Below are 14,944 nucleotides of genomic sequence, written 5' to 3'. Positions count from 1 at the left end.
ACCTGTACAAAGAGAGTAAATGGCATGATCCAAAATAATGAGCAATTCCACATGCTGTAGACTTTGATATGGATTGCACACAATGGACTTTTCTGCAGGTACTTAGAAATAAGTCCAAGATCTTAAGACTGGAATGAAACAAATCAAATATATTTTGGGAAGGTAACTGCCACTATGGTGGAAAATTAAAGTGAAAAGTTAAAAGTAACTGGAAGCAAAGAGGTAAATTAGAAGTCCTTTGAAATAGTCCAACCAACACCATAAGAGCCTAAACTAAAACAGCTTCAAAAACAAGAGCAAAACCAGGGGTGCCTGGCTGGCTCAGTCAGTGGAGTGTGCAACTCCTACACACACGTTGTTGTGAGTTTAAGCCCCACATTATGCATTGAGCTTACTTAAAAAAAAAAAAAAAACCAAAACCAAAAAATTGTTTTAGAGAAAAAAGGGAATTAGGTGTACCATTAGTAATTATCTCTGCAAAGACAGTATCATCCACTGATAAGGATAAAACTTAAGTGATTATGTAGAGATAAAATGAAAATAATGAACACAATTATTCTTTGGAGAAAATAAGCAATAAGAGGAAAAGCTGATGGATACTAGAATGACGGACATACAAAAATATATTAAAAAATATATCTTCATAATGGGGAAAATATACATGCTTAAGGCAAAAGGGAAGGAACCAATGTTGGGGGGGTGCTGAATATTCTAGAAAGAAGTTTGTGGGAATTTAATCACTTAAGAATCAGAAATAGATGAGACTAAAGGTGTAAGCTGAAAAAAACTTTGAGACCTTGTCCTACTGAAGAGAAGCACAAATAGGTATAGAGATGTATTAAATTTAAAAACCGAGTGGACCAAGTTTGAGAGACCTTGAAGAATAACCACATCAAGGTCAGGATCTTGGCAATGTGACTAAGAAGACGTCTAGAAACTCAGGAAGAAAGGTCTGATAAACTTATACATGTGGATGACCGACAGACCCAAGCTGGTTTTTTAAAAAATGATTACTTCCAGGAGGGTCTTTAATAGGATTGAGGGCTGTCTAGATTTAATTGAGATGGGAAATCCTTCCATATAATACCAAAGCAGGTAACAGCAGCATAAAACAATCATGAACAGGCAAAGAAAATCTTGCCCATACACCATTTCTAGAATCTTAGGGTTCATTATGTGGTCTACCCTGGCCTTTATCTGGTTTTATAATATAGCTCCAGCCCTTACAGACAGTAAACAGGTCTGAAAATAAGAAAAGGAAAACTTTGCTAAATAAATAAAATGAAAATAACAAAAGGTTTTGAGAGAACACAAGCTAAAGATCACGTATTGATTTAATATAAATTTATTAACTGAATTATATGAATCAGATATTTGACTGTTTTGACCTACAAAAAACAGCAATTTCATATACTTCGAAATAACACTACCAAAAGAAGTATATAAATGAGAAGGTAAAATAAGAAAACTGTAAAACACAATTATCAACAGCTCTGATTTGAATTCAAGCACATAGGTTTTCAAATTTAATTGCTTATAGAATTTGTTTGGTGTGCCAGCGTCACATTTCACAGCACAAAATGTTTTTAATTCTTTAAAGTAAAAAATATGAGCAGAAATTTTTGCCATTTGCCAACTCAGAATAAGAAATTTAATGTACTTTAAGGTCAAAAATCAAAAGCCCTCAATAAAATGCCTTGGTACATCCTAAATATCTTAATTAGACAAACATGGTAGGAGAATGCATCAATTTGACCTAACTATATTCAAAAACAACTGCTCCAGATTTCCTGCTTAAGATGATGATATAAAACCATTCCTTGGAATTTCAATAAATATAGAAATAAACTTAAGACATTTTCTTTGATATAAATTGATAAGGCAAAGTGGAAGACCAACAACAAACAGGACAAGAATACTTTTTCACAAGAATAGAGGGCATTTTAATGAAATATAACTCATTAACTATTTCAACTATTAGTGCTGAAATTAACAGTTGTTTATTTTAAAAGATAATTTTCCAGTTACAGTAGGTTGAGTGAATTATGCAATATCTCATATAAAGCAATACCACGCAGTAATTAAAATACTGATGAAGAATGAACTATTTTTAAAGACGTTAACAAGCCACTTCACCTCTTTCTACATGTGCATGTTTCATTATAGTACTGATAAGTAACAAATAAAAGGTTCAATGGAAGAAGGCATCCTTAAATCTGGTATTTTTCCTTAACTGTATTTTTTGACATTACAGAAAATATCCCTACAGATCTATATCCAAAGCTCTTAGTCAAAACTAATAAATTTATATTTGACATTTATAAATCATCTACTTCAGACCAATTCCTACCTACTCTTCAACATTCACTTCACTTATAAAATCTTCCTTGTTAAAAAACATATGCACAACTCCAAAGCTGCCTTTATCATGCTCAACCGTGACCAACAATTTGAGAAAATTTTATTCATCTCATTTCTACAGCCCTAAACCCACTCCCCAGAGAGTGCCTAACATGGCAGGCTTTCAAGATATGTTGAATATTACCTTTTAGATGAAATAGAAGGATAAAGTATAAATTTGCCCACTGTCCTTCACTGTAAAGTTCCTAATATGTGCTAAGCACTGAACTTTAACATAAAGAAAAGTATTCACTTTAAGATCAACAGACAACATACTATACCTCAGAGAAAGATATTTATCTATTTCTTCAAGATAATCCTCTCAATTTAACACAATAGGTACATGTTAGAAATTCTTTTAAACAAACTAAAATTTACAACTTTGTTAAGTACACTAATAAAGATTCATCAAACAAATTTAAAATAAAAATTTCAGCTTAACTCTAAATTTTAAGCCATATACAAAAGCCAAGAAAATTTAATGTGCACTCCTAATGGTAACTATTAGAAAGATGCACTTACTGTAAATATTTTAATGTACTGAATAATTAAACATACTAGAATCAAAGTAGTTCTCTGTCACTAATAGCAGTTAGACAAGCCCTCTCTGGGACTCATTCCTTATTTACAAAATGACAAGAGTTGGCAAATGATCTCCAAAATCTTCAAAGATTTTATTGTTGATGACTGCAATATTTTAATTAAATACACAATGGATTGTTGGCAGTCACGTATTTACCATTTCTAAACCACTTTCAAAGCCTGTGAGGTGTAGTTACTGCTGATAGGACTATCTTCTTCATAAGGATTAAATGAGCTAACATTTATAGAAGAAGTCAAAGTAAATCAGAGCTCCAAGTTGATGTGAAAGAGTAAACCTAGTCCACTGCCCAGCATTCTCCCCTCAATAGTGGTGTGCAGGAATTTCTCTCAGAGATCTGTGAATACCAATAGTCGTACAGTTTTAATTTGTTTTGTTTTTTAAGTTTATCTCAGATACTTAGCCAATTCTCTCTTATTAAATGATTCATTTTATGATCTGCCATTTTCTTTTATCAAGAGAACTATGAAGACCTTAAATACTTCTGCTACAATTGAGAAGCTCTCTATCAAAACCAAGAATAAGCACTCAATAAATATTAGTTAAAATCAAGTTAGAAAATAGTGTGAGTCTTAAAGAACTAACGTTTCAGTTATAGTTATGATTTAACATTATAATGAATGTTACCCAAGTTCTCGTCTGTCCCTCCTGATTAGAAAACACATTTAGTTTGCAACTAATTCTAATTCTAGTTAGCATTTGACCTACCCAACCAACTAAGCTGTCTCGTAATAAATGATACAGTGAGGCTTCTTTGTCCTAATGTTAATTAGTCTAACAGGGGAAGGGAGGGGAGAGACAGTAAGCATGAATTTAAACATAATTTAACTATTAATAAAAGCAGAACTTTTCAGGAAAAAAGTCATGGCTTCTCTTTTGAGAAAGACTGTATTCAGAAACAAATGATTCTAGTCATAAACACTCATACTTGAATACATAAATGCTTTTAGTCAATCATTTATACTGATCATAAAAATGACCAAAATCTTCTGAAATGATAAAAATATTTAATAAACATTCAACTTAGTGGAATTCTGATGGAGCAGAATCCTCCAATGTGACTTTTTCTCTTTAGGAAAAAAAGGCAGGAAAGTGTGGCATTGCTTTTCTAAGTAGATCATTGTATTTGGGCAAACAGTGGCAATCAAAAGTTAAAAGATAACAAAAATCAGCTAAGCCCTACGTAAAGGGCAGACATAGATAACTACATAAAAAAATAAGCAATCAGATTAGTATTTCAAAAGCCTTCTACTACTTATCACAAAGATAAAAAGTATTACGTTTATTTTAAAAAGTAAAGCAGCCATAGCCTTGATAGGCTTATAATGCCTTGTGACATCAACTGATGGCAGTCTATAATCATATATTTATAATACAGGGCACAACTTATTGAAGTTCCTTCTTCATAAGTAATTTCTGGTGAAGAAAAGTCTCCCTTTTCTCTCCAATGTCGCTTAGTATTTTCCATCTGACCTTTTCTTCACAATCCAAACCTCTCTACTTCAAAGAATTTATTGCAAAGACTCATCAATATCATCTAGAGCTTCTACTTCTTTCCCTAAAAGATCTTTATGATAAATAGTTTATGGTCAGCAGGAAGTAACATAGGAACGTACTTTTAAAACTCTCCTAGCAGTAAAAACCTTTATCATGTGTGCGAACATATGGAAGGGAAAGCAAGGTAGCCTACAATACAAGTATGTTCTTTTTTGCAACTCAGGGAAAATACTAAGTTCTAGTTGCAAACAGGTAGTCCAAGTGAAAAGAAAAGGAGCAAGCCAATCCTTAGAGCCCTCAGAAAAAGAAATGGGCTAACTGTGAGACAGGCCTGCAACAAGTGTGACATACTAAATACTTAAAACGATATGAAATTTCAATTCATCACCAGTTCTCTAATTACTCCTCACCTGATCAGTGTTACTAGAAGTTCATCCCCAAGTGCAATGGAAACTAATAGTGCATGAGAGGGAGTGCCTTAACTGGATGCAGTTAAGGTGGAGGGAATATGAAGGACTGAATCCTTATGACTGCAGCAGTGTCAGATATGTTTGGCACCTGAGTCAGGCTAAATGGTCAGTGCTATGCAGGTCAGTAACAATTTCTCTAATACTATATAGGATGTACTATTAGTTATTAACTAGGTTGGGAAAGATTTTCTAGAAATAAAAGAACACAATATTTCTATAGGAAAATGTTTTAGAAATTAATCCTCTCATAAGTTAAAACCTATCAAATATAAACAATAAGACTGGCACAAGAGTACAATGGCCAAACCACCCAGGTTAAAGTCAAATTCCACCACCACTAGCTGTATGATTTTGGAAGAGTTACTCCAATCTTGCTATGCCTCCATTTCTAAACCTGTAGAATAGAGGTTTAAAAAAAAAAGTAGGTAAAAAGTGGAGGTTAAAAAAAAAGTCCAAGATTAAATACTTCATGAAGATTTAAATAAGTTAATTTAAGTAGAGTAGGTAAATACTAACACCTAAATAAATGTCACTATTACTGTTATTGAGGAAAAGTAAAATTCAATTTCTTATCCACCTAACAAACTTCTACTTACCCTTAAAAGACTTAATCCTTTAATCCTTTGTGAAACTCTTCTTTAACTCCAAACTGAATATACCCTCCTTTGTCCCTTAATGTACATTCAACTAAATGTATATCAACAATATTCAGTTTCACATATTTAGAATCACAGAACCTTGAGTAACACCACAGAGGACATCTAGTTCTAGTTCAAGCACACTTTCCATGCCATGTATTTATTGTACTTTCTCCAGTCATTTTTAAAAATACGTATGTATGGGAGCGCCTGGGTGGCTCAGTCAGTTAAGTGCCTGCCTTTGGCTCGGGTTGCAATTCCAGGGTCCTGAGATCGAGCCCCGCATCATACTCCCTGCTCGGTGCAGAGTTCGCTTCTCCCTCTCCCTCTAACCCTCACCCCTGCTTGTGCTCTCATGCACTCTCTCGCTCTGTCAAATGCATAAAGTAAAAAAATCTTAAAAAAAATACATGTGCATGAGCAGATTGGTTTTTCATACTACCTAAAGATTTTTTAAAAATAAAACTTTATAATCAGACATTAAGATCCTGAGTCTCAATATCAAAGTATCAAAAGCTGAAATGATTTCAGGTTTTTCTAAATCTTTTGTTTATGGGCAAAACACAAAAGATATTTTAATCTACTTTAACAATGGAATTATTAAGTCTGTTTTATATAACTGAAAGACATGAATGTAAAATCAGGATATTTTGAGTGAATGAGTTGTATTCTCTCGAGAACTATAGTTAAAAGACTAAAAATAGGTGCCATAGGGGCACCTGGGTGGCTCAGATGGTTAAGCATCCGACTCTTGATTTTGGCTCAGGTCATGATCTCAGGGTCCTAAGATCCCCGGGGCGACCTCCACACTCAGCATGGAGTCTGCTTGAGATTCGCTCTCTTCCTCTGCCCCTCCCGCCCCTACTCTCTCTTGCTCTCTCTCTAAAATAATCTTTAAAATAAATAAATAAATAAATAAAAATAGATAGCATAAATCAATCTATTAAGTATCACCTACTACTATAGAGGTTTTTGTTTTTAAAAAAGAAACATACTTTCCTGTTCACTATTCGTAAAAATTATTAATATTTAACTTTATTGAAAGAATTACAGAGCTACAGACAATATAAGCTTTGTGCCCAATATTACAGTATTTTTTTAGGGTACAGTTCATAAATATGTACTCATAGATACCAGGCATATATGCTAAATATATAGTCATATTTGTTCCAATGTCACCTTTTTTTTTTTTTTTTTTTTTTATTTGACACAGACAGAGAGAGAGAGCTAGAGAGGGAACACAAGCAGGTGGATTAGGAGAGGGAGAAGCAGGTTCCTGGCCAAGCAGGGAGCCAGATGCGGCTCATGACCTGAGCCAAAGGCAGGTGCTTAACGACTGAGCCACCCAGGCGCCCCCCAATGTCACCTCTTCATTGAGGCTTTCCCTGAATGCCCTATCTAAAATAACCACCCTAATCATCTTCTATCCCTTACCCTACTTTATCTTTCTTTGTTGCATTTATCATGACCTACATATATTATGTCTCATTTGATTATCATCAGAATCTCCCAGTAAAACATAAGCTCCACAAGGGCAGGACTGTCTGTGTAATAAACAGTTATATCCCTGTTGCCAAGAATACAGACATACAGATAGTGCTTAATAAATAATGAATGACTGATTAATACTTTTGAGATAAGAGCATGATTTTTAAATGTTTGGTGAAACAAAAAGTATTATCATTCCAATTAAAACCAAGAGAATGTTCATTTTACCAGAACTTCAAAGATTTTTTTTTTCCTAACTCAAGGGCAGGTGGTACATAAAGAGCAGAAAGACAATTTACAGACAAGTTTATTTCTTCAAAGTTTCTTTGCAGTAAGTTGTGTTCATGCTTGACTTAGTAACATGGGCAAAACCACAGCACAATATTAAGAAAATAAAAAATACTCTTAGAAATGAACCCTTTCAAATATCTTCTGATTTTCTAAAATCAACTAAATTTGTTTTATGCTTTTACTCCAGAGCAAACTAAATTATTAAAAAGTAGACCATAGTCCACAGTATAAGCTAGTCTTTAAGAATTAATCTTGATCTACCAAATGCTAACCAAGAGAACAGTCTCTACTTTTTTTTTTTTTAAGAGAGGAAGTGAGAAAAGGGTGGGGAGAGGGAGAGGGAGATTCTTAGATCTTAAGATTGATGTGGGGCTAGATCTCACAACCATGAGATCATGACCTGAGCCAAAATCAAGAGTCGGATGCTTAACCAACAGAGCCACCCAGGCACCCTGAACAGTCTCTACTATTATTTGGGCTAAGCCTCTTTAGGAAAGAAGCAGTAAAGAAGAGAAGTCACAGAAAAAGTCAGAGAACTGAGAAGAAACACACATCTCTGCCCCTGTATGGCTAATGGATAAAACCTGAGAATTTATCCCTCAAGCTACATGTTCATTCACCAAGAAAAACCACATTCTGGGTCATAAAACACACCTTAACAAATTTAAAAGAACAGAAACCATACAATGTCTGCCCTCAGATCACAATGGAATTAAACTGGAAATCAGTAACAGAAAGATAACTGGAAAATCACAAAACATGTCAAGACTAAACAATACATTTTTAAATAACACAAGGGTCAAAAAGGAAAAAAAATCAAGACAAATTCAAAATATTTTTAATTAAATGAAAACACAACTAATCAAAATTTATGGGATGCAGCAAAAGCAGTGCTTAAACGAAAATTTATAGCATTGAATGCAAATATTAGAAAAGAAGATCTAAAATCAAACACCTAAAGTTCCACCTTAGGAAACCAAAAAAAGAGCAGATTAAATCCAAACTAAGCAGAAGCAAAAGAAATATTATAGCAGAAATCAATAAAACTGGAAAGAAATCAATACAGAGAATCAATGAAACCGAAAACTGGTTCTCTGAGAAATTCAATAAAATCTATAAGCCCCTATCCAGGCTAACTGAGGAAAAAAAGAGAGCACACAAATTACTAATATCAGAAATGAAAGAGGGGACATCACTACAGACCCCGTGGACATTAAAAGAATAAAGAAGCACTATGAATGACTCTATGCCCACAGATTTGATTTTATTTTACTTTTTAAAGATTTTATTTATTTGAGAGAGAAAGAGCATGCGTGTAAGCATGAGGCAGGGGGAAGAGGCAGAGGGAGAGAGAGAAGCAGAATCCCTGCTGAACAGAGAGCCCAACCACTCCAGAATGGAGAGTGAAGCCGTGGGACACCTTGATTTTACTTCTGTTTTATTTATTTTAAAGATTTTGTTTATTTATTAATTTCTTTGAGAGAAAGAAAGAGTGCCTTTGGCTCAGGTCATGATCTCGGGGTCCTGGGATTGAATCCCACATCAGGCTCCTTGCTTCTCCCTCTCCCTCTGCCTAATGCTCCCCCTGCTTGTGCTTTCTGTCAAATAAATAAAATCTTAAAAAAAAAAAAAGAAAAATCAAAAGGATAGAGAAAAAGTGGAAATCAGACTAAATTTTATTTAATCAGAAACATGTACCTATTCTGAAAAATGTCCTGAAGTCATAGAATCAGAAATGTGAGAGTCAGAAGGTGTTTTAATCTCCACCAAGCCCCACTTCTCTTATCTAAGAGGAAACTGGAACCCTTACCAAGTTGAGTGAGTCTGTCAAATTCATATAACAAATAATGGGCAGAATCTGGGTCTTCTGAGTTCAAGTACTACATGCCTTGCATATCATTAGGCCCAAGCAGGGCAAAGGTTCTTTTTTTTTTTTTTTAAGATTTTATTTATTTATTTGACAGAGAGAGACACAGCGAGAGAGGAAACACAAGCTGAGGGAGTGGGAGAGGGAGAAGCAGGCTTTCTGCTGAGCAGGGAGCCCAATGCGGGGCTCCATCCCAGGACCCTGGGATCTTGACCTGAGCCATAGGCAAGCACTTGACTGAGCCACCCAGGCACCCCAGTCCAAAGGTTCTTAATTTAACCAAGCTGTATTCAAAATAAATTCAACCCCTCACTTCATTTAATGGCTAAACCCTTTCTTTTTTTTGAGGTATTCCAAGCACTGACCAAACTTGCATATACAGACATCAATTTCATGACTGGGAACACTAAAGTGGAGTTAACACAGAAATGTAAGCAATACCAGAATGGAGTCAACTACCTGGCTGGTAGTTGCTGACATTCTCCAGGTGACATTCTCTTAAGTGACATTTTGAGAAACAGCATTAGTTTTCCTTAACCTAAAACAAAATTACAATTTTGAGATAGCAGGAGATGGGTTCTTATAGTATTACAGAATACTGGGAATAAATTCACACTGGGCTTGTGACTATTTTAAGGATTTTTATTATACCTTTCTTCAACTTTTCAGACCAAGAAGTCAAAAACAGAGCTTAAATTTAAGAAGTGGAGATCTGAGTTTTAGTCCAGACTATGCCAAACTACTGTTACCTTAGATAAACCAGTGCTTATTTCTAGACCTCAGATTCTTCCTTATGTAAAATAGGGAGGGTTGGGGGGTGGAGGTGGTTAGGCTAATTATTGTCTTTCGCTCCTTCTCATTCGTCTATTCCCTGTCTTTGTCTAATTTCACTGATCCAAAGGGAAAAAGAAAAAACCTCTTTATGAATACAAAGTGTTATTATTCACTGAGGTTAAACACACACACACACACACACACTGCCCAAGAGTCATAGGTTACGTTAGCTGGTAGAGTGCACCAGAAACCACATTATTTTGAAGTTCTTTTCTTTCACATTAAGTTTCTAAAAGTCATTCAAAAGTCCAACATCAAACACAATAGCTGAACAATGTCAACATTTGGTCCTGAAAAAGCATGGTACACTGAGGCTAAATTCCAAGACAGACTGCCCTCTGGATGAGAATCTGAAATCTTTTATATCATCAAATAATTGACAATGTTGAACCTTACCAGACCCCTGTGATCTTGGAAAACAGCAAAGGTTAAGAAATAGCCCCCATGCCCTTCTGTGTTCTGGAAAGGGCTTACTGCAATGAACCACGGGTCCCCATAGGACTTAGATAAGACTCTAAGATGCCCCACTTGTTTACCTATGACAAGGTCAAAGCCTACAAATTCCCTTTGCTTCATAAATGACTGGATGAATGGCATGTCCCCACAGATCAACTGGAACAAAATATTTGTTACTCAAATTCTGGGTAAGATCCTCTTTCCCCAGGTTCCCGAATTTTGGCCCACCCTTGTCTGAAGCAGCATAAACTTCTCTGGCCTGAGGGTAAAACAATCTGATCTACTGCTCAGTGGTACTTCCCTTTCATCTCACTTCCCCACACTTGGTTCTCTCTAGGATTGCTTTATTCCTCCCTAATAAAAAGAAAAACATTTTGCTTAACTTTTTAGACTCTTGCTTATCTTACGGTTAGGGCATTCTTCTTATTTCCCCAAGCCCTTGCAATATTCCTTTCCAATAAAATCTCTCCTTACTAAGTCTGAATTTTTCATTTGACACCCTTCCCAATTTCAAATGGGCTGAGTTTTGGGGCGCCTGGGTGGCTCAGTTGGTTAAGCGGCTGCCTTCGGCTCAGGTCATGGTCCCAGGGTCCTGGGATCGAGACCCACGTCAGGTTCCCTGCTCAGTGGAGAGTCTGCTTCTCCCTCTCCCCCTGCCTGCTGCTCTGTCTACTTGTGCTCTCTATCTCTGTCAAATAAATAAATACTTAAAAAACAAACAAATGGGCTGAGTTTGAAAGATAAGCTGACTTTGCCCTTTCTCTTGGTGACAGGCGCTGATCCTCTACAAAGGGATCCGTTGTGTCCACCTGGAAAAGCTGACGGGATTTCTAAGATCTTAAGTTCTTGGCTACTACCAAGCAGCTGAGAAAAAGGGAGGGACGGAGATGATCAACCCGGAAAGGTCAACTCTGGGACCACCTGGCGCCACACGCCGTACACAGTGAATGGGCCACGAACATTCCGGCTACCTACTCCATACTCCTGGACAGATTTCGCTGTTGGGCAGGGCAGACGCCGCTTCCTCAGGGGCCCAGGAGCTCCGGGACAGGTGAGGAGTCCTGCCCCCGTGGTTCATCCCATTGCTCTCGCCCGCTTCATCCGCAGCTAGGCACCCGACTGGCTACCTTCACAGGACTAACCTGCTGGCCCCTAATTTCCCACTGTTGTTACTCCAGCCTTCACAGGAAGACTCACCATGGCGCCAAGGACAGGTCGTGGGCCGGACGCCCTGGAGTCCCCGGGACCGTCCTGGACCTTCCCTCCCCACCCTGCAGCCAGGAGCCTCTTAAACAACGCGAGGGAGAGTTTTCCGGCTCTGACGGAAGTTCTGCCCGCGCGGGACAGGAAGTCCCTCCCCTCTCTTGAACGCCGGCGACCCCACGCCACGCAGAGGTGAGGATACGCAGGACGTCCTCTAATGCCACTTCCGTGGGTGCTAGGTTAGAAGCTGGGGGCGGTGCTGACCTTGAGAGCGCGCGAGGGAGGCGCAGGCGCAGCACAGGTAGGTGGGCGGGCGGCGCGAGGTTGCAGCGCCTGTGAGGATCCGGAGGTAGGTTGTGTAGTTCGGGCCGGAGGGCGTCCTCTCACTGGGAGGTGATGGAAGCGCAAGTTGATGAACGGGGTGGGAGCCAACCCCAGAGGATTAAGTGAGGGAGAAAAACCACAGGCCGTGCTCGTGCAGGGACAACAGTAGTTGCTTCAGCTGAGCCACGCCTTTTTTTTTTTTTTTTTTTACTTTTTCCTTTTCCAGGCTGACCGTCCTTGGAGACTTGCCGGATCTCCACAGACCTGTCTGTCCCTCTGTCGTCTTTTTTACCTGCTTTAGTGCATACTAAAGCTCTCCCTTCCTCAAGGCGGTGGAATTTGATCCTGAGACGTTTCTTCACTATTCATATATATACCAGTGGAAACCAGAAGAACATCTACCAAGATCAGAGAAACGAAGAGGAGAATTCTGCCTGTTGGAAAATATTCCAATATGGACGGTTTCCTTTTATTTAAAAAAAAAAAAAAAAATATATATATATATATATATATATATATATATATATATATATATATCATCAGCTGGAAAAAAGTGAAACTCCCATGTACCTCTTAAATTTGTGTTGTTTTTGGTTTTTTTCCCCCAAAATTTGTACCCTTCAACTCTGTGCCTTTTTATTTGGTCACAGTACTGGAGGCAGGATTGAAATGGATATACAGAACACCTTTAACCCAGAAATTAGTCTCACAATTTGGGGATCCTTGCTTAAGACGTGACTGTATCTACAATTTCATTTATAGGATCTCTTTTTGCCACTGTCTAGTTTTGTCATAAAGCTGGAATTGGGGAGCTAAACTAGGAAGCTTCACAAGAGGTTAAGTTTGGGCAGGCAGGGGTGGCTATGGATGTTGTTTTACCCTCCTTCTCAAAGTATTTGGAGAGCATGATATCCAATCTATAAATGGTCGGAAGACCCTTGGAGTCACTCCTTAGCAATCCAGAAGCAGCATGCACAGGGCAATTGCTTTATATTAAAAAGGGGGCTAGAGACTGAATGTTTGAGTTGTTTTTAACTTTAAATTTTCTTTTGGGGGGAGATGAGTAATGTGGCAGACAAGATAGAGGAATTACAAGTACTAACATTGGAAACAGCTGGAGGTGGGTGGGGCTGGGAAATAGTTTGTGAAACAGACCTGCTGAGAATCAATCCAGAACTTCCCTGAGGGTTCTACCTCTGCTGTATAGGGACAACACTGTAAATAGACAAGACCCAGGGCATCTGCAGATGCTAAGTGTGGTAGAGAAGGACTGGAGTCGTTCTGCTTGTGTATCTGTGGGAAGCAGCTGCTATCCTTGAGGAAGAGAAGGTGGAGAAGGAAACTGGCTATCAGTCTGTCAGTGACAACACATTCTATGAAGTCTTACTCTTTAATTTCTGACACTTTGGTTCTTACATCCGTCCTAAACCTGGCAGCCTCATTGAGGTTCACAAAGCATCTCCTCCTATGTGACAGTAAGACTGGAATTATTATCAGGATGGAACCCATTCCTGCCAGAGTAAAACCACGAAAGGAAATCACAGTATTCTGCTTATCATTTTTAATAGATCATGGAGTTCTATGTTCCTTATTTGGTATTTGACAAGTTGATAAATAACCCTTGGTTAATATCCTTTAATATTCCAATTTCTATTACAATGTGAAAAATCTGTTACAAGTAACGTTTTTTTAAAGACTAAAACACATACAATGTATGTTTGAAGGCAGCATCTCCCTTTTTTATCCCACAGAATTGCAATATTTTGTATTGTTTTCATGTGTTGAAGTTGAGAGATTTGCCTGTTTCCATTCCTTAAAGTAGATGAGAGTCTTTGACAGAGATTCAAAGAAAGGGGAAAATTATGAAAGGGAATAAAATATGTGCATAATGGAGATTAGGAAGAAATTCAGTAGTTTTGCAAGGGAATTAGGAGTCCAATCTTTGATAAAAGTCTTGGTTGCTTATTAGGGCTTTGTTTTGAGTTGCAATGTTCTGAGTGAGAACTGTTCTCAAATACGTTAGAACACCAGCAAAAGGTTATGTCTTCTTTCAACACCCACACTGACCTGGAACATTTTCAACCATTAACACTGTTAATTAATTAATCACTGTTTCAAAGGCCAGCTCCATATTCTTTGCAAAATGTTTTCCTGATTAACTCCCCTTCTGAGAAATTTCAATTACTTTTTCTTTTCTTTAATAAATATGATTATTATGTGTTTATATGGTGCCTTTGTAATTTCTCCCCAATATATATTGTTTTCCTAATTAGACACAAATGCCTGGAAAGCTGGGACCTTCTTTTTGTTTTGACCACCTCCTTCTCCTTAAGAAATACCATTTAAATGAATGTTGTGGACAAAATCACTTCGGTTACATTGCTCTTAAAATGCTTTATGGACAAAAATGTTAGTTGTAGCAATACTTATAATGGTAAAAAATTAGAAACAATCGTTAGCAATTAGAGATTGGTCAAATTCTATCATGTATACTTAATTGGAATATTATTTAGCTACTTTTAAAAAGTAATTAGTCTTTCTAATGGAAAAAGTTTATTTTCCAAGTTAAAAGAGCAGTCTACAAAATTGTGACCAGCATGATTGCTTTGATGTGAAAAAAAAATCCTAAACATAGAACAAAGAGTAAAAAAGGAAGTAACCAAATATTATCAATCACCATTCCTAGAATTACCTTCTAAACCTTTCTGTAAGGGTGTAATTTTAAAAAATTTATTTCCTTTTATTTAAGAATGGATGAAAGGAGCTTCTTTTCTTTCTTTCCCAAAATTATGCTTTGTAACTTCTCTATAATTCTCATCTTCCTAATTTGGGAAAAACAAAACAGACATGCTCTTCAGAAGTATATTGCAACCCT

The 14,944-nt window shown here is 37.1% G+C and overlaps 1 protein-coding gene and 1 long non-coding RNA gene across 6 annotated transcripts in view; one reads left to right on the top strand and one right to left on the bottom strand.

The window, feature by feature from the left end:
* Nucleotides 1-11,889, bottom strand: part of TMEM161B (transmembrane protein 161B) — a 67,312-nt gene extending 55,423 nt beyond the window's left edge. For 3 of the 5 annotated variants that reach the window (XM_078067079.1, XM_078067081.1, XM_036072261.2), the window contains exon 1: nucleotides 11,740-11,885. Coding sequence is in view for 2 of the 5 variants with exons in the window: in XM_036072177.2 (XP_035928070.1) it covers nucleotides 11,740-11,742 (3 nt within the window). In the remaining 3 variants the exon portion in view is untranslated. Of the gene's footprint in view, nucleotides 1-11,739 lie in introns of all 5 variants that reach the window. The other 2 variants (XM_036072177.2, XM_078067077.1) reach the window with 1 other exon arrangement.
* Nucleotides 11,890-11,936: 47 nt separating this feature from the next.
* Nucleotides 11,937-14,293, top strand: LOC118523060 (uncharacterized). Its single transcript, XR_013445722.1, has 2 exons — nucleotides 11,937-12,046; nucleotides 12,296-14,293. It is a non-coding gene; the product is annotated as an uncharacterized LOC118523060 (long non-coding RNA).
* The last annotated feature ends 651 nt before the right edge of the window (nucleotides 14,294-14,944 follow it).

This window comes from Halichoerus grypus, chromosome 2, assembly GCF_964656455.1.
Source record: "Halichoerus grypus chromosome 2, mHalGry1.hap1.1, whole genome shotgun sequence".
In the NCBI taxonomy this organism is placed as follows: domain Eukaryota; kingdom Metazoa; phylum Chordata; class Mammalia; order Carnivora; family Phocidae; genus Halichoerus; species Halichoerus grypus.
The sequence above is the reverse complement of the archived record's forward strand: the minus strand, read 5'-3'. Positions and strand labels throughout refer to the sequence as shown.